General features: G+C 36.0%; 1 protein-coding gene across 1 annotated transcript in view; it reads right to left on the bottom strand.

Moving 5' to 3' along the window:
• The window catches only part of PSME4 (proteasome activator subunit 4), a 100306-nt gene that overhangs the window by 24684 nt on the left and 55145 nt on the right, over positions 1-20477 (bottom strand). The window contains exons 21-33 of the mRNA XM_014482025.2: positions 14208-14263; positions 13261-13317; positions 13002-13057; positions 12808-12906; positions 8589-8651; positions 8218-8313; positions 6779-6910; positions 5076-5285; positions 3594-3730; positions 2702-2755; positions 2441-2570; positions 1753-1834; positions 328-481 (exon numbers count right to left, since the gene is read on the bottom strand). Coding sequence (XP_014337511.2) covers positions 328-481; positions 1753-1834; positions 2441-2570; positions 2702-2755; positions 3594-3730; positions 5076-5285; positions 6779-6910; positions 8218-8313; positions 8589-8651; positions 12808-12906; positions 13002-13057; positions 13261-13317; positions 14208-14263 — 1326 coding nt within the window. The remainder of the gene's footprint in view (positions 1-327; positions 482-1752; positions 1835-2440; positions 2571-2701; positions 2756-3593; positions 3731-5075; positions 5286-6778; positions 6911-8217; positions 8314-8588; positions 8652-12807; positions 12907-13001; positions 13058-13260; positions 13318-14207; positions 14264-20477) is intronic.

Below are 20477 nucleotides of genomic sequence, written 5' to 3'. Positions count from 1 at the left end.
AAGTATTTCTTGGGGCTGGTTTAGACAGGTGTAGTATTTTTTTAATAGGCAAGAATATAATTCAAAGCAACTATTAACAAACTCCTTAGAAGTGTAAGGGTAGGACTAAGAAAGTCTAAGGGAAAGACAAGAATAGAGGCAGGATGAGGCACAGCACTGACAAGAACAAAGAAAAGAAGAGCGGAAAAGCTAGAGATTGTGTATCTTTGGTGACAGAGTGCCTATGCTTCAACAGCCTCAGAACGTCCACAGAAATCCAGATGACAAAACAAATTTTACTGAAGATAAGCTGTTCAGTAGTAAGGTGCGTGGCAAGCTGCAACTTACTGTGGCCAGGTGTAGTATCCCCAATGAGTTTTTTCCACAAAGCAACTTGACTCCCATTCTTTTTTAGTTCTTGGTATGCTTTTGCTATCATAATGCAACCAGTGGTTATCAGGCCTATCACCAGCAACAATCTGGGTGGGTTTAGGATATCCACCTAAGGAAAAGACAATTACATTTGATGAACTTCAAAATATCTGTGCAATAATTATTCTCAACAACCAATCCATAGTGCTAGTGTGACTTTATCTTCCTAACAAGATTCTACGAAAATTCAGTCAAGCAAAAAACCACATACATATGAAGCATTTCAAATCAGAAGAGGAAAAATGGGCTTATCATCTACTAAATGGTGCTGGGATAGTTATCTGAGGGGGGGAAAAAAAAATCAAGTTTGATCCGTACTTCATTCCTTTTACCAAAATTTAAAAAATTGTTAGGTTTGATTAATTCAATTAGGCTTGACTTAATTACAAAGCTCAAAGAATTCCCATGTATTCTTCAACCAGATGGCTTCAATTTTTACATTTCACCATGTGTACACTTTCACATTCTCTCTCTGTTCCAAAATAAAGATGGTGGCGCATAGCTAAACTCCCCTCCTAAAATGGGGTAGGGAGGAAAACTGAAGATAGCTGTTTGAATATCTCAGGAGTTACCAGAGATTAAAAAAAATTTGATAGTCAAATGATAAATTTGGTTAGGATTTGGCATGCTCACTGCCGAGGGCCTGGGTTCAATTACTGGTCGCAGAACTAAGATCCCAGAACTAAGCATGAGGTGCAGCCCCCCCAAAATATTTCCCCTTCCAAAATCAAATTAACTTTGCCCCTAAACACTTATTGATGAATTAATGGTAATGGTATTTAAGTCTGTGAAATACTGTTTGAGAAATAACTAGTACAACTGCTTAACTGGTGAGATAAATAAGAAGTAGATAATGTGTATCCAGAGTGTGTAAAAGGTACACATTTTACGTATTATGAAGACATAAAGAGCCATCTGTTTTATAAATATCGTTATCACTAGTTTTTACTAGGTCAACTGTTTTCCCTTTATAATATTATTTCATACTTAGAATTAAAATCTTCCTAGGGGCTTTCCCTGGTGTCCAGTGGCTAAGACTCTGTACTCCCAATGGAGGGAGTCTGGGTTTGATCCCTCGTCACAGAACTAGATCCTACATATCACAACTAAGAGTTTGCGTGCTGCAGCTGAACATCCAGCATGTTAAAACAAAGATCTTGCGTGCTACAACTAAGCTCTGGCACAGCCAAACAAATATCTTTTTTTAAGTAAAAAAAATCTCCTATACTTCTATACTTGGTACAGAAAAATATGTGGATCAAGAACTATAATTTATTCATTTCAAAGAAGCTTTCCAAGTCTGACTAAGAAGCACTATTCATCACATTTGGTAATACTTACTGATTTCATAGGGACTGATGGTCAGTTTTTTGTGGGTTCTTTTTAGCTGCTTAAGAATGCCAGCAACAGCTGAGATTGCCATCTAGAAAAGAAGCAGGTAAGGTACATTTTACATCTCTCAAAGGGTTGCTACCTTGACCCAAAGCAGAAGCTGAGTTTTGTTTCTCTCAAAAGCAGAGAAATACCTCACCCACTGACGGCACAGTCACGTGAGTGCTAACTCTGATTTGGGCTGAGTCGTTTGCAGTTCTTACTGTTGAACCCTCAACCCATGCAAGGCTCTGCCTAAACAACCTGTATCCTTTCTTTGTTCCTGCTTATTCTTCCTATCTCAGCCTAGACATTTCTTCCTAGGGATCTTTTCCCAATGTGCCAGGCCAGGTCACCCGCCTCAGATAGTTTTCAAGTAAAACCAAAAATCTTTATCCCTCAGACACCTTTTCCTTCCTGTAACATGTTATAATATACCTGTGGTTAATTTTTCAAAGTCAGGCTGTCCAATAACCTATAAACGTGTTTCCTGCTATATCCCCAGTGTTGAAATTCACAGCGTCTGAGAACACCTGTTCATGTATTTGTTGGATGAATTATTACCATCTCTGATCCAAGAGAGGTAGATTTCAAATCAATATACTTCAACATGTAAAAATTCTCAAACGCAAGATCATAGCTAAAATAAAATATGTACCTTTCGAACTACAATTGCATCATGGTTGAGATTCTCAACAAAAAAACGTATGGCACGAAGAGGCAACACTCTGTCATCTCTCAAGAGTAGAGACAAAAGCCCAATGCCTATATGCTCAAATTTCCAGGGCCTGAAAAGGGGAGAGTGGGAAAAAAATCAGAAAACACACTAATAGTCATTCATGGTCTTCAGGGTAGAAATCCCCTATAACATTGAAGATAAAAGCATTGGGAATTAAAAAAATACTTTTTTTGCACTTACAAATTTCTCTGCTCCACACCATCTAGCAAAGTGTTAACCAAATTTTCATAGTTCCTTAAAAAAAAAAAAAAAAAATTTCAGGTGAGCTACTATTTTAATACAATGCTAAGATGAATATCAAAAATGTAATTCAAATTCCTGCCAAATTCACCGTCCTCATTACCAGACTATAAAGGGTCTGATGAAAAATAAGCCAGAGTGAAGTAAGCAGACGGGTGACATGGAAATGAAAATAAGAAAAGAGAGGAAAAAGTAGAGAGAGAAAAAAAAAGTAGTGCTAGGTACACTGAGCAATTGAACTGTTCCTGGGTGGGCATTCAAAAGGAAATCCGTGAGTGGTGATCAGGAGTGGTCTACCTACACAACACCCAGGTATACATGAAGTAGACTATAAAGTTTTTTATTTATATAGAAATGCTGGGAAAAAAATTAATGAGTACATTTATAAGGCAAAGAAAATAATAAAGTTGAGAAAGCTCCTGCTTAAGTGTTACTGCTGAAGTACTTTGGTTCCAAAAATCTAAAAGCAATTTACTAATATCGTGATAACAAATTCATATAAATTTGATCAAAAGCTTACTACTGTAAGAGCTATGACAAGATAAATATTGAACTTAAATTTAAGATTTAATGAGTGGAATATGTATACTACAAGAAAAATCAATTCATGTTGAAAAAACATATGACATGATTATTTTAAGATGGTGTTTTTCTATCTCCATAGCTAAAAGTGACAAACAGATCTTCACAATAACTACTTAATATTTTGGTATCTCTTCAGTATTAATGTGTAAATTTCATTAGGTAGTTATAGTGCATCGCTATTTGAGAGACATTCACAACCTACTGTCTATAATGTTACACATTTGGATAAGCAGGCATTAATAATTACCTCAGGGCATCAACATTCCTCCCTTGTTGGCGTTTAAGTCCTTCTTTAATTTCTTCTGAGCTAAGCACTGTCTGGTTGATAGAGGGGTTTTTTGATTGTTGAAGTAATTCTGCTATTCCAACACATGACTCTGGAATCTTATTAAAAAGAAAAGCCAGGAAGAAAATGAAGTATGGACATACCGTGGATAAATCTTAACAACATTATGCTAAGTGACAGAAGCCAGATATAATTGGCCACAAATTGTATAATTCGATTTACATGTAATCTCCATAATAGGCAAATTAACAGAGAAAAAGAGCAAGTCAGTAGTTTCCAGAGCCTAGGGGTATGGGGACGGAGAAGGCGATGGCACCCCACTCCAGTACTCTTGCCTGGAGAACTCCATGGACAGAGGAGCCTGGTGGGCTGCAGTCCATGGGGTCGCGAAGAGTCGGACACGACTGAGTGACTTCACTTTCACTTTTCACTTTCATGCATTGGAGAAGGAAATGGCAACCCACTCCAGTGTTCTTGCCTGGAGAATCCCAGGGACGGGGGAGCCTGGCGGGCTGCCGTCTATGGGGTTGCACAGAGTTGGACACGACTAAAGCGACTTAGCAGCAGCAGCAGCAGCAGGGGTATGGGGAAATGGGAAGCAACTATTATTGGGTATAAGGTTTCTTTATTTGAGTAATTATAATGTTCCAGAATGAGAGTACTGATGGTTGTACAACCCTGAGAATAGACTATTGTGATTATAAGCACACAACTGTTTTGTTAAAAAGGTTTTTGTATGTGAGTTACATCTCAAGTTTAAAAAAAAATTTAAAAAGAAAGTATAATCTGACAGTTACAAATAGAGTATATTTTGCAAAAAAGGTATACATTTAGAGCAGAGGTTTTTAAAACTGAGGACAGATGTAAAACAAAATAATTTCAGAAAAGAGGGGGATTCAACTGTACTCACATCTCTTACCCATCCCCAATTCTGTTGGGTGTGTAAATAGGCATTTGAAAATTTTTAGATGATAATCTGCTCTGCATCTTCATCTTAGCTCTATTGAACCCGATACTTACTTTTTCATTTGTCAAATCATCCAATTTTAATCTTCACTATAAATTATGAACCCTGTAGTCAATCTTCTGTGACTTTGACTAGTGAAACTGACCTCCTAAAACAGAACCAACTTTCAGAAAAATGAGGCCATAGATATACAGGGAATAATGGCAAATACCAACAATGTAATCTACTTTGTGGCCTCTTGGTAGAAAACCACGCAGTTCTCTCCTGGCCATGCTTCAACTTTCTACTTCTCCCTGCCATTTACAGTAATGATCACTAAAGCATTAAAAGGAAAGAGAAATAAAATGCTTAAAAAAAAAAAAAAAAGAATCAAATGCCAAGAAAATGATTACTGAAAAATAGACAAGAAAAATCAGAGCATTTTAACAAAGCAGTGTTTGCACTAAAGTTTGAATTTAAAAAATGATTTTGCTTACTGTGAAGTCCAAGCCAATTGTTTCATATTGCCGATGAATCTTTTCTGCAAGATCATCAAACAGCCTCACTATCGATGGCTTTTCCAGGGACATTGCTTGGCTAAGCCCAGAAGAAACAATTGCTGGCCAAGTCTGTACAATACAGTCCCAATCATGAAGGTTTGCCAAGCATACACCACTGTGATTTCCAAGGAGACAATACAAGGCACCCTGCAGGGAAAAATGAAGTTGAAAACTAAGGCATGGTTTAGTTGTAGCCAACAAACCTACATGTGGTTTTCACATCTACTCAACACTGATTATTTAAATGCTTGGTATTGGTTAGTAAAACAGGTTCACACATTTAACATGTTAACTTAAGTGCAATCCAGTAATATTTTCTCTAAGTCATTTAACAGATGGTTAGCTCAAAGAACGGCTATTAGTATAGAAATGTAAAGATTTGCTTTTATTAGCTTCCATTCTAATTCTCTGCTACTACATTTATAAAGGCTGTGAAATCTGCCACTCTTTGCATTTTAGGGTATAATGCCTGGAGTACTTAAAAAAATAGTAGTTAAATCTGGTTGCCAAGGATCTCCCTAATTATATAAAAATTAGGTTACTTAATTATACTGCATACTTTTTATTAATACTAATAAGGTCCATATAGTCAAAGCTATTATTTTCCAGTAGTGATGCATGGATCTGAGAGTTGGCTGCCAAAGAATTGATGCTTTTGAACTGTGGTGCTGGAATAGACTCTTGAGTTCCTTGGGCTGCAAGGAGATTAAAGCAGTCAATTCTAAAGGAAATCAATCTTAAATATTCATTGGAAGGACTGATGCTGAAGCTGAAGCTCCAATAATTTGGCCATCTGATGCATAGAGCCAATTCATTAGAAGAGATCCTGATGCTGGGAAAGATAGAAGACAGAAGAAGGGGATGACAGAGGATGAGATAGTTGGGTGGCATCACTGACTCAAAGGACATGAGCATGAGAAGCTCTGGGAGAAGGTGAAGGACAGGGAAGCCTGCGTGCTGCAGTTCGTGGCGTCACAGTCAGACACAACTGAGTGACTGAACAACAACAAATAGGAGTTCAATTAATCAAAATGATTCTGATGACAGTAGATTCCTCTTTTTAAGGTACCCTATTTTAGTGAGGATGTCCTCAAAGGCTCAGCGAGCAAAGACTGCCTGCAATGCTGGATACACAGGAGATGCAGGTTCAATCCCTGGGTTGGGAAGATTCCCTTGAGGAGGAAATGGCAACCCACTCTAAATATTCTTGCCTGAGAAATACCATGGACAGAGGAGCCTAGTGGATTACACTTTATACGGTCGCAAAGAGTTAGACGTGACTAAGTATGCATGCATTTTAATAAAAAGAGACATTAGGATCAAATCATTTTATTTCCTGAACATTCACCATTCCAATCTGGCTTCTTAACCACCTTGGACTCTAATCCTCTTTAAGGTTCTTATAAGGTCACTGTAACTTCGATTTTACTGATTTCAGTTTCCAATTTTAATCTTACTTGACCTGTCTGATTTTGTCCATTTAAACTGCTCTCAACAACATATCACCCAGTGAATTAGACTGTCTATATCCGTCTTGAATTAGATACCTGCCTTGGGGGTCAGCAATTCCATCACTGTGAAATTCTTTCAACTTTTCTCCACAGCTGAAAAATTTTGCAGTAAAAACAAAAACACTGTACCTTGAACTGCTGTTGAGTGACATCTTGTCTATCAGGTCGTAAGAACCCCAAAACCAAGGGAATGATATCTCTGCAACAGAAGTTATACGCTCCCAAGGCAGCAAAAAATGTTTGCTGGGCCTTATTTCTGACCTAAAGAAAGAGTAATGAACAGACGCTTATTAAATGGCAGGAAAACGACAAAAAAAATTCCATATGAATGTTTAAAACAAAGCAGTAGTAATTTACATGCTGTTGTAATAACAGAAAAATATACCAAAGCACATAACAAAAATGAGTAAATAATCATCTTTTTATCAGAAGGAAAGCAAAGTACCACCAACTACATCCAAAGTTTAAGTTACACTCATTCAATCATTTTTGGTAAAAGAGAGACTGAATGGAACTGATATGCATTTGTTCAGTAACATAATCAGCAGACTATTAAACTTTTTATTCTGAGTTATTCTTAATGAGAAAAGTCAGACTGTCTTTTGTGTCTACATGAGGAAAATCAAAGACTTTCCAAAACACAAAACAACTTAAACTTTTTAATGCAAACCTTAGGTATAGGCCACATATTTTGAACCCAAACAAAAGATTCAGTATAAATTCATAACCCATGAACTAAATTACATTACTAAATGTAATGAACAACAGCTCATTATAGTAAAAAGCAATACACTGTACATTTTTCAAACTTTTAAAAATAATACTTCAGGCAAAATCTCTGGGTTAGACTGGTTTCCTAATTTACAGACTCACTGGCTATTTATAAATCTCTTATGAATTTTTGGTCCTATGCTACCTAAAAAGGATGCACCCCACAATTCACATGGTATCAGCTTCCTAAACTCGGGCATAATGGCATGGAAGAATTATATGGTCTTCAAAGGCTGGTATTCATAATATGATTTAAGTGGTATCAACATTACACTAGCTACATTAGCATTATCTACTTTAGTTATATTTTTCAAAAAAAAATTTGAGAAGCAATTATAAACAGCAAAAATAAATGTTATTCTAAAAAGAGAAGCAAAACTAATTTGAATATATTTGTAATTTAAAACAAACTTTTGGTGCTAATAAATTATTTAAATCCCCTTGTTAAAATGGGGATACTTAATTTTTTAAAAAAACTTTTTATTCTATATTAGAGTGTAGCTGATTAACAGTGTTGTGACAGTTTTAGGTACACAGCAAAGGCACTCAGCCATACACGTACATGTATCCATTCCCCTCCAAAACTTCCCTCCCATCCGTTCTGCCACCTAACACTGAGCAGAGTTCCACGTCTTTTACAGTAGGTCCTTGTTGGTTATCCATTTTAAACACAGCAGTGTACACATGACATTCCCAAACTCCCTAACTATCCCTTCCTTAAAATGGGGATACTTTAGATGGAGTGTTACAAAATGGGTAAGAGGGGGACAGGCCCAGAGTGTGTGGACTAGCCTTACCTGACTGTATGAACTTGTAGATAAACGAAGAAGATCTCTAATCATCTCTTGATGTATCTTCTTGTATTCGCAACCCTCAACAGTTAGTGTTCGCAGCTAAAAAAGAGACCAGTGTAAATCAAATCTCAGAGTTTTTAGTAAAAGTTCATTTAATTATGACATAACACCAATAATTAAATATGTATCTGAAAAAACTGTCATTTAAAAAAAGTCATCATGGTGAGTTCCTTGGTGGCCTAGTGGTTAGCATTCCAGGTTTTCACTGCTGTGGCTCAGGTTGAATCCCTAGCTGGTAAACTGAGGTCTCACAAGCCGCATGCAAGGCATGCCCCTCCCCGCAAAAGGTATCTTGATTTGAAAAAGCTATTTACCTCATGCTGCAACATTACTCTGTCAATCAATAGTGCTCTGATATGTTGTTTTTTCCCATGGAGCTGAAAAAAAGAGTAGCAAACACTTCAACATCTTCCATGAATGCCTCAACAATGGGGTCCTCTGAATCCCTTAACAAAAGATTAGCTCAAAGAAGGTACAGGAAGGGCTTGTGGGCAGTATTTTGTAGGTATTTCACTTATACTAAAATAATATGAGACATATTTAAAAATATATTATTAATTTTATGGCTAATTATAGGAATATTCCCTTTAAATAGCTCATCCAACACTCACTTTTTCTGATGATTTATTAACAAATCCATGTGTGGGAGAGCAGTGCAGCTGGTCTTTATTCACCCAAATACAATACTAATACTATAAATACAACACCAGCCCCTAAAAAAAGTTGACTCTATTACATTTATAAATAGCCTTTCTGGGTAATTGTATATGTTTACTACGGAATATAACATCCTTTACTTTTGTAAAAATTATCTTTAAAATTTTCCCCTACCCTCAATCTTCTACCCAGTCACTAAAGGAAGAAGTCTGGAACCCAGATTCCTCTTTATCTCATTGGTTATTAGTTCAGTTCAGTTCAGTCACTCAGTTGTGTCCAACTCTTTGCGACCCCATAAATTGCAGCACGCCAGGCCTCCCTGTCCATCACCAACTCCCAGAGTTCACTCAGACTCATGTCCATCGAGCCGGTGATGCCATCCAGCCATCTCATCCTCTGTCGTCCCCTTCTCCTCCTGCCCTCAATCCCTCCCAGCATCAGAGTCTTTTCCAATGAGTCAACTCTTCACATGAGGTGGCCAAAGTACTGGACTTTTCAGCTTTAGCATCATTCCTTCCAATGAAATCCCAGGACTGATCTCCTTCAGAATGGACTGGTTGGATCTCCTTGCAGTCCGAGGGACTCTCAAGAGTCTTCTCCAACACCACAGTTCAAAAGCATCAATTCTTTGGCACTCAGCTTTCTTCACAGTCCAACTCTCACATCCATACATGACCACAGGAAAAACCATAGCCTTGACTAGATGGACCTTTGTTGGCAAAGTCATGTCTCTGCTTTTCAATATGCTATCTAGGTTGGTCATAACTTTTCCTCCAAGGAGTAAGCGTCTTTTAATTTCATGGCTGTAGTCACCATCTGCAGTGATTTTGGAGCCCAGAAAAATAAAGTCTGACACTGTTTCCCCATCTATTTCCCATGAAGTGATGGGACCAGATACCATGATCTTCATTTTCTGAATTTTGAGCTTTAAGCCAACTTTTTCACTCTCCTCTTTCACTTTCATCAAGAGGCTTTTTAGTTCCTCTTCACTTTCTGCCATAAGGGTGGTGTCATCTGCGTATCTGAGGTTATTGATATTTCTCCCAGCAATCTTGATTCCAGCTTGTGCTTTTTCCAGCCCAGCGTTTCTCATGATGTACTCTGCATATAAGTTAAATAGGCCGGGTGACAATATACAGCTTTGACGTATTCCTTTTCCTATTTGGAACCAGTCTGTTGTTCCATGTCCTGTTCTAACTGTTGCTTCCTGACCTGCATACAGGTTTCTCAAGAGGCAGGTCAGGTGGTCTGATATTTCCATCTCTTTCACAATTTCCCACAGTTTATTCTGATCCACACAGTCAAAGCCTTTGGCATAGTCAATAAAGCAGAAATAGATGTTTTTCTGGAACTCTCTTCCTTTTTCCATGATCCAGTGGATATTGGCAATTTGATCTCTGGTTCCTCTGCCTTTTCTAAAACCAGCTTGAATATCTGGAATTTCATGGTTCACGTGTTGCTGAAGCCTGGCTTGGAGAATTTTCAGCATTACTTTACTAGCGTGTGAGATGAGTGCAATTGTGCAGTAGTTTGAGCATCTTTGGCATTGCCTTTCCTTGGGACTGGAATGAAAACTGACCTTTTCCAGTCCTGTGGCCACTGCTTAGTTTTCTAAATTTGCTGGCATATTGAGTGCAGCACTTTCACAGCATCATCTTTCAGGATTTGAAATAGCTCAACTGGAATTCCATCACCTCCACTATCTTTGTTCGTAGTGATGCTTTTTCTTTTTTTAATTTAAATTTATTTATTTTAATTATAGGCTAATTACTCTACAATATTGTATTGGTTTTGCCATACATCAACATGAATCCACCACGGGTGTACACGTGTTCCCAATCCTGAATGCCCCTCCCACCTCGCTCCCCATCCCATCCTTCTGAGTCATCCCAGTGCACCAGCGTAGTGATGCTTTCTAAGGCCCACTTGACTTCACATTCCAGGATGTCTGGCTCTAGGTCAGTGATCACACTGTGATTATCTTGGTTGTGAAGATCTTTTTTGTACAGTTCTTCTGTGTATTCTTGCCACCTCTTCTTAATATCTTCTGCTTCTGTTAGGTCCATACCATTTCTGTCCTTTATCGAGCCCATCTTTGCATGAAATGTTCCCTTGGTATCTCTAATTTCCTTGATGAGATCTCTAGTCTTTCCCATTCTGTTGTTTTCCTCTATTTCTTTGCATTGATGGCTGAAGAAGGCTTTCTTACCTCTCCTTGCTATTCTTTGGAACTCTGCATTCAGATGTTTATATCTTTCCTTTTCTCCTTTGCTTTTTGCTTCTCTTCTTTTCACAGCTATTTGTAAGGCCTCCCTAGACAGCCATTTTGCTTTTTTGCATTTCTTTTCCATGGGGATGGTCTTGATCCCTGTCTCCTGTACAATGTCATGAACCTCCGTCCATAGTTCATCAGGCACTCTATCTATCAGATCTAGGCCCTTAAATCTATTTCTCACTTCCACTGTATAATCATAAGGGATTTGATTCAGGTCATATCTGAATGGTCTAGTGGTTTTCCCTACTTTCTTCAATTTCAGTCTGAATTTGGCAATAAGGAGTTCATGATCTGAGCCACAGTCAGCTCCCGGTCTTGTTTTTGTTGACTATATAGAGCTTTTCCATCTTTGGCTGCAAAGAATATAATCAATCTGATTTTGGTGTTGACCATCTGGTGATGTCCATGTGTAGTCTTCTCTTGTGTTGTTGGAAGGGGGTGTTTGCTATGACCAGTGCATTTTCTTGGCAAAACTCTATTAGTCTTTGCCCTGCTTCATTCCGTATTCCAAGGCCAAATTTGCCTGTTACTCCAGGTGTTTCTTGACTTCCTACTTTTGCATTCCAGTCCCCTATAATGAAAAGGACATCTTTTTTGGGTGTTAGTTCTAAAAGGTCTTGTAGGTCTTCACAGAACCGTTCAACTTCAGCTTCTTCAGCGTTACTGGTTGGGGCATAGGCTTGGATTACTGTGATACTGACTGGTTATCAAGCCCCTGCCAATTCTTTCGTTTTCAAGTCCCCTTAACTCCACCCTAGCACAGGCTATGCTTTCCCATCTGAACTATTACTAAAGCCTCTTGACTTCCAGGCTTGTTTGCCTACTGCTTATTCTTACAGCAGTGGCAGAGCTTTTTAAAATCCACTGAATTTAATATTGATCCTTTCAATATTCACATCAGATCTACTTAAGAACTTTTAATGACTTCCCCACTGCTGAATGTAAAACTGGAGCACATTCTTGGGACAAAACTAGAACTGATCTAGTTTACCTCCTGCCACTCTTACCTACAACTAGTGTTCCCTAAGGCATGCCATGTTGGTACATCTCCCTGCCTTTCCCCATGTCAATCTCTTTGTTTAAAATAAGAAGTACCCCATGCCTAAACAACAAACTCGTAAACCTTTACAGTCTCAATTTCCAAAAAAAGTCTCCCAATGAAGAACTGTGCTATGATCATCAAATGGTTGATTTAAGTTATTCTTTCTTCCGTGCTTCCAGGAAATCTTATATTGATCTCTCCTGGAGAACCAATTAAGATTAAATAAAACACAATGCTTTAAATTCATGCCTATGGACAATTCCTACTTTTCATCCCCTTAGGTTCTTATATGATAGTGAGAATGCCGTTGCCAAGTTATCATACTCCAAATTGCCATTGAGAGTTCGGAGACTAGCACGGAAATTGACAGAAGAGGTTTCAGTAAAGTATATTTATTTCCAGGATCCTTTTGATTATACCAGGATATAGTATTTGAAAATCTACTATTTTTACTTACAGGGAAACTTCCTCTGTATGCTGAACAAATGCTAAATTAGGTGGTTATATCAGTATTATATACCTTTAAAATAAATTCTGAGTTTTAAGTGAAAATACTGACCCGATTTTCCATTGATTTCTTTACTAGGTTAAAGCTTTTCCAACGAGAGTCAAATTCATGCTTGTGAGATCCTTGGAACTGCAAAAGGTCACCAATAATCTGTGCCAAACAATTTCAGATTTTATATTTAATGAGTTGTCACATCAAATCTGGTCATATTAATAACCATGCAACTGTGTAAATAACAATTGTACCTTTATGATAAGAAATAAGGACTTGGTATCATCTTCTGAATTATTAAGTATGTGGTCTATAATAGGAGGAAAAGAATTTTTGTTAAAATATTTTAAATTACCATAGGACTCCTGATATACTAAAAAAGAACGGGGGAAAAAAAAACCCACCACCTGATATTCTCACCATTTATAATTTTTAAATGGTTAAGTAAAAGCACATATGCTATAAAATTTCTAAATACTTAGTAAAAAAAAATAAATACATGTATGTACTTACTAAGAAGTTTCCTTATGACCCTAGCAATTGTTTCTCGGTAGTTCTCTCTGGATAGATCTATTTTTAAAAAATGAGAAAAGGCATTTTACACACACTGAATGCAGCCCAGAGCTTTCAAGTTTATACTAACAGTTATGTCAAGAAGAGATAATGTATCCAGGAAGAAAATAAATGGGTCATGGAAAAGAATCTAAAAAAAGTAGATACATATGTGTAACAGATTCACTTTGCTGTACACTTCCAATTAATACAACACTGTAAATTAATTACAACTATATCTCCAATAAAAAAAATTTTTTTTAAATGAGTCTGTCTTTATCACAGTTGGTTAGTAGCTTGGCATGATACAGAATATCTTTTAAAACCTGCACAGTTACAAGAACCTGCTTATAAACCTTTATTATTAGGCAGGCAAGGAGGAGGGAGACAAAACTGTCTCTGCCAATATTTCAGAGGCTCTAGTCACTAATTACGGACCAAAAATGCATAAGATTCTTTAATCAGCTGTGGTGACCCAAATCAAACAAACAAAAATTACATTTAATTAATTAATATATGCAATGAACTCCAATGTTAATCCAGCAATAAGGAAGTGTTAAATTTATTAATGTTAGATTCAGAACATTAAATTAATGCTAAATGTTTTGCATAAATCGAATATATAAGGGTTTAGCTCAAGTATAAAATAACAATTCTAACCATAAGTGAGCATTACAATATATGGAAGTCTCCCTTTGCACATAGAAAGCATCTATCCTTTAATGGCTATTCTTTATATAATAATTTCCCACTTTCTCCAGAAAAAGCAAAGATAATATTGTGTAATTAATATTCATTTTACAGAGAGACTAGAAAAGTTGTAACTACAGAATTATCCCATCTTAACTCTTATAAAGTAACTGATAAAAATAATCCACACAGATTTACTCAGATTAGGATTCACATACCATATTCAAGTCCAGTATATAACTTTGTCTCTTCCAAAGACACCATACTTGGTACCCTGTATAAAGACAAGAATGCCTGTATTTATTAACAATACCAAAAAGGAGGTTTAAAGGGAAAAATGTCATTGCTAGAATGTTTAGATGATCATCTTTAACACAGATCTCTCATCTTCAACACTTCAATTCTTTACTCTAGCCTTCTGAAGACTAATGGTCTATCTGTTTCAGTAAGTACAGTATTATTCATCTTCAAAAAAATGTTAATTAAATATAATGACTTTTGGGGGGATTCACTGCCCAAATGAACATAACACTGATATTCAATATACAAGTGTAAAAGCTTAAGACTGATGATAAACATTTATACAAGAAAAAGTAAACTTTCAATGTTATAATAATGGTTAAAATAAACACCAAAAAAATCACCATCAAATTTTACTGTAAAATATACAGCAGACAAGCTTCTTTAGATAATCATTACTCTTCCTCTTACAACCAGCTAAAGTGATCTCTCCTAACATCTGCAATAAAATATCACTACTTCTGAAGATGTTCAGATGTAAAAATACTACATTCAAAGTCACATTTTAGGTACCTAAGGACAGATTCTACTGGGGAATATGAATTTTTATATCTGAAATATAAATTTTCTTTAATGAAAAACATTTTATTTCAAAATATGATTCAATTCAATAACTTTTTATAAACAAAGATTTTAATACTTTCTAGGAAAAGGAAGAAAGGAGCAAATTGCCAAGGAAATATGAGATAAGCATATCCTATATAGGCCTAATTAGTAATAAATAGAGGTTTTATAATTATTGCTTGTAATTCATGAACTACTACTTGTAAAGAAGAAAAACACTATTTTTAAATCAACACCCCCCACCGATACTGTATTTTTTTTTTTTTTAAGTTGAGCTAAGTTATCTCTATCCTAATAATTGGTTGCTATGGATTCTGGGATTTATCTAAATGGGTAAATAACATTAAGATTACTAAAACCCAATTATTTAACTATGTTCCTTGCTATGATGTAGTGCCTAGGACGGCAATAGTACTGTCTCAAGTTTCAAAACTAAATCTACAGAATATAAACAAAGAATGGTAATATTTCTTAATATAAAATGTTAATTTGCTTTTCAGAGAATTTCAAGTTCAAATTCAAATTCTTCTTAAAATCTTGTTTTCACTCCATAAAGTTTCAGCTTTTGGCAACAGCGTGCAAACTTGAACATTCTGTAAAAATGTGTATGATTGAAAAATATATATGCATAGAGTCTAGTCAGTAAAAAATAAGATCAGATTCTTTCACAGTGAACTTCAAGGGGAGTTCAATATCTTTACTGAAATTAGATTTCACCAAGAAAGAGAAAAGGCTGTGCTCAAAGAATAACAAGCATTAGGCATAAAACTGTTAATCCCCAACCCCACAGAGCAAGGGAAGTACTTGTCACAAGCTATCACAGGAGAACACAGGTCTCCTCCTTGCTGCTAATAAACGTAATACAACTGTACCTTGCCCACCCCATGCCTAGTACCACATAATATTGAACCAAGCATGCATTCTAATTATTGTCACAAAACTACTCTTAACAAATGAGTTTTTAAAAAGCAATCTCTATAATAAACTATCCTGAAAATTTTTGTACTGTATCAAACACACAACCAAACAAAAGGCTATCAGTTAGGAATCTGAAATATTTTTTTAATATGCCTTTCTGATTCTACTACTGCCAATTAGACTGCTGCTGCTAAGTCGCTTCAGTCGTGTCCGACTCTGTGCGACCCCATAGACGGCAGCCCACCAGGCTCCCCCGTCCCTGGGATTCTCCAGTCAAGAACACTGGAGTGGGTTGCTATTTTCTTCTCCAATGCATGAACGTGCATAGTGAAAGTGAAGTAGCTCAGTCGTGTCCGACTCTTCGCAACCCCCTGGACTACAACCTACCAGGCTCCTCTGTCCATAGGATTTTCAAGGCAAGAGTACTGGAGTGGGTTGCCATTGCCTTCTCCGAATTATACTGTAACCACATTTAAAAACAAGTCTCATCTAAGGGTCCCAATGCTAATTGTAAAAATCCATGTGTCACTCTGAACTGTTTCCCTATCAGAAAATTGAAAAAATACTATCACTTATTAAACAATTATTTAAAAACATATCAACCTGTATGGGATTTTAAAATATTTAAGTAGTTTATTTAAATTAAAATGGCTTCAGCTTTTACTTTTAAAACCTGAATTAAAACACATCTTACATATCTCAAGTGCATAGAAGGCATCTGTTTAGACATATATTTCAGCTTTATCTGTTTTTATCCATCTCAAGTTTCTTTTATGCTTATTTATCTAAGATTCAGCTTTAATTGATCTCTTATTTAACAAATTAATTAAACTGTACTGACAACTTTGACACTGAATGTTTCTCAGTACAAATATTTATATTAAATATTTCTTCTGATCTTTCTTTAAAAGAAGAATTTTCTAAAAGAAATCTCTCTCCATTACTCATAAGACTCGTATCTCTTTGTGGCTACTACATTTTAAGTCTATGTGTGCTGGGCTGTACTCTCCCATACTTAAAACTGCTCTTGTAACTTTTAGTTATGTACATAATCTTTGCCAAGTAGATTTAAAGTGCCATCAACAATTATAGATCTGCATTCTGACTAAATACTGTAGTAACAATACATATAATTTAAATCAAATACCATGACTCCTCCACCTCAAGTGAAATTCATTCTACTCATTCATTGGTTCATTTTTACAAACAGTAATATAAAAATAAAATTCTGACAAACTCAACACAGCGTATTATAAATAATATTAACTATACAATAATAATCAAGTTAAATCAGGTTCACAGCAACTACACAGTACCACCAAGCCACCTAATTTGTAACAAAATGTGTTTAACATTTGCACCACTTAAAAAACAAAGTTTTCTACAACGATGTTATTTGTACCACAGGATGACAATCTTTAGATCTGATTAGAGTAGAACTATCAAAATAATCACTGGTGGGAAAGAAAGGATGATGAAAAAGGAAGAAATGACCAATAACATAAAAACAAAATATACAATACAAATCAAATACGCAAATGGAAGCTAGCTGAACTGTCACAGAACAACTGCAAACAATAATTCTTCCTGTCTGTAAGTGGAAGAACAGCTTACCCTTCCCCAAATCCCTCCCCTCCCAAATGAAAACAAACATAAAAGGTATAAAAGCCAAGCCCCTAACAGATCTTTTTTTTCCCCTCAAGGTAACAAGTGTTTCACAACAGACAACTGACCTATTTCTGTGTTCTGTTATCCTGTTCAATCCTGGGCACCGGCAATAGCTATAAACACAAATGAAAGGCTGGCTCTTGCTCTACCATGTGAAACGGTTTGCCAAGTAAAGAGAACCTTACATACCGCTAGGTTTAAAATGAACTCGGAGCCTAAGAACTACTTCCATGTCTGACACACAAATTTTTAAAAATCAATGAAAACAGTCAGAAGGTGAAATAAGGAGAAAACAGGGTTACTCACCGTGGAGTAGTAACTGTTTCCTTTTCTGTGTGCAGCTCCCCCAGCAGAGCTGGGTAGTTTCCTGGAGGTGCCAAGAGAGGTTAGCTAGCCCTGCCCCTCAGCGCATAACAACACATCCTTTCACATATTCATGAAATGGTCTCAACTCTTAGACCTTAAGTATGAATTTTTTTCTTTCCAGTAAAAAGTTAGTAAAAGCTGAGATCCTAAGAATGATTTAACTAAGAATGACTTAACAGATCTATCAGAGAAAAGGGGGCACAAAGTAAAGAAGAAATATTTGAGATGAAAAATGATGACTCCTCTACCTTGAGTAACCCTGTTTTTACAGATGTTAGTTTTTTGCGTCCTGCGATAGCTGGTTAGACCTAAAAGAGTCTAAAAGAATGGACTGCAAAAGGAGAAATTAATGACGATTTGAGGATTAAAGGCAAGTATCCAAAATTCCTATATGACCCTGAAAAGACATAATCCAATTTCCACACCTTTAAAGGCAGAACTATGAGTATAAATTATATCACAGGTATTTCTATGACATCATTAACTAAAGGTTCCAAGAGCAAAATAGAGAGGTCACATTTTAAGATTAATTCAGTAACCTTGGTATCTGACAAACTGTTAAAATTTCACACTGAACTAAAATAATTTACTCTTAATTACCCTCAAAGGCCCTTATTTCATCCATCCTTTGAAACAGTAAAATTTATAGTATGTACAAGATACTTAGTAACCTTTTAATGCAAAAGGCCAAAAAGTACAATGGAGATACCATTAGGTATGTAATTAATACTTAGGACAATCAACTCATCTCATCTAAGCTTTTCATTTTTTTCAGTCTCTATAATTACACAGCACAGAAAATTGTTTTTCACATGTGGTAGCTATTTCCCTCAACAATGGGGTTTTGAGACCATCCCATATACTTTATCAGGAACTAAGAGTTCCTTACAGGAAAATTCAGAACTAAACTCATGGTTTTTTATTTGCCAGCAGACTAATACTACTAATACATGTGCAAGACAAACTTAATAATAAGTGATCTGACAAAAAATAATTAAAGCAGCTAGAATATTTTACCTGAGATTTATGTAAAAAAAAAAAAAAAAATGTAAGGTTAATTTTTTTAAAAAAGAACTGAGCTGCTAGGTGCTTCCAAAAATTGGTCTGGTATTTCAGAAAATGCATTATGTCCTACAATAGCACAGCCAATTACCACAGTCACTCTTGACATTAACAGGAGTGACTTCCTCAGACATCTCAGGCATTACACTAAAGCACTGGTCACCGTTACGTGTTTCCTTTTCTCCCCAACTAGGTACATTTTATTCTATCTCCTTTGGAGTAACTCATGTCCAAAATAGAGAGTTCTTTTCATCTCCTAGTTTCCAACTGACCTGCTACTGATCATCTCCAAGAATTATGCTGCAGATCTTCTTCCTTCACACTAGGCAGTATGATTTACCATCACAACAATGCACCATCAACTGACACTATTTGATTAGCTCTTTCAAATCAATTTACACTGAAGAGATTTTAATAATTATTGACTGTACTACGATAAGCGTTTTAGAAATTTAAAAGGCCAACTTTGTTTTATTATACTTTGGTGAAAACTATCTTACTATCTGCAAAAAAAAGGTGAAATGTTATATAAAGTCAATGTAAAAACTCACACATTGCCAAAATAAATTAAAATTTCAGACGAAGGTGATCCCAGTTAGAAGTTGGTTTAAAAAAAAAAGAATTCTGTTACAAACTAATTCAAGCCCAGGGAAGACTTTACAAACTCTCTTTTCTTACAATTCAAAGGCAAAGAAATGCTCATTCATCTCTGACTGTCCTTTGTATAATCATGACCCTGAGTAGGGTATGTAACTACAAAGAACCCTAAATATGTGTATCATTCAAGGATTAAAATGACTGAAGTTTTCCTTGTTTTATATTTTATTTCATTACTATGTGCTATTAAATATACAAGAAAACATTTTATATTTAAAATCAAAACATTAAAATATATATAAACATATTTATATTAACATAATTTTGTATTACTTCATTATATTTTATTATGTTAAATTTTTACTCTAAGTGAAAATTCTAAAATACAACATGTTGAACAAATATTTATTTATTTATTCATGGTTGTGTTGGGTCTTAGTTATGGCACAAGAGCTCTTGGGTGCGGCGTGAAGGCTCTCTAGGTAAGAAACATGGGTTCTGCAGCCCCGTGGCAAGCGTGATCTCGGTTCCCCAGCCAAGGATGGATCCCACGTCCCCTTAATTGGAAGGCAGATTCTTAACCCCTGGATCATCTGGGAAGTCCCTAAACACCACACTTTTAAGTCTAAATTATCTTTCCTGGAAAAAAAACCTATAAAGGGATACTCGTGTCAATTTTATAGCTTATAATGTACAGTAAAGGGGGTCTTAATACACTTTTTATAATTAGGCACTGTTGTCCTTATTGAAAATGCATTTCATTATATACAAATCTAACTAGCTTTGTAATAACCAAATATATGGAACTTTTGTCCTGACGCACATTAGTCGGAGAGGATAAAGACTTTGCTTCCTTTTACTAACATAGAGCACTTGGCTCTATGCTGATATGGACTTCAACCGAAACCTCGAAGCCTCTTGAGCTGACCCTTCAGAAATGTATCCTAATCATCATTCAATACTAAAGAGTCCTCTAATTACATACACAAAAGGTACATGCCTTTGTTCTTTGA

Source organism: Bos mutus, chromosome 11 (genome assembly GCF_027580195.1).
Source record: "Bos mutus isolate GX-2022 chromosome 11, NWIPB_WYAK_1.1, whole genome shotgun sequence".
NCBI classification, from domain to species: domain Eukaryota; kingdom Metazoa; phylum Chordata; class Mammalia; order Artiodactyla; family Bovidae; genus Bos; species Bos mutus.
Note: the sequence above shows the minus strand (reverse complement) of the source record. Positions and strands in the feature narration are given on the sequence as shown.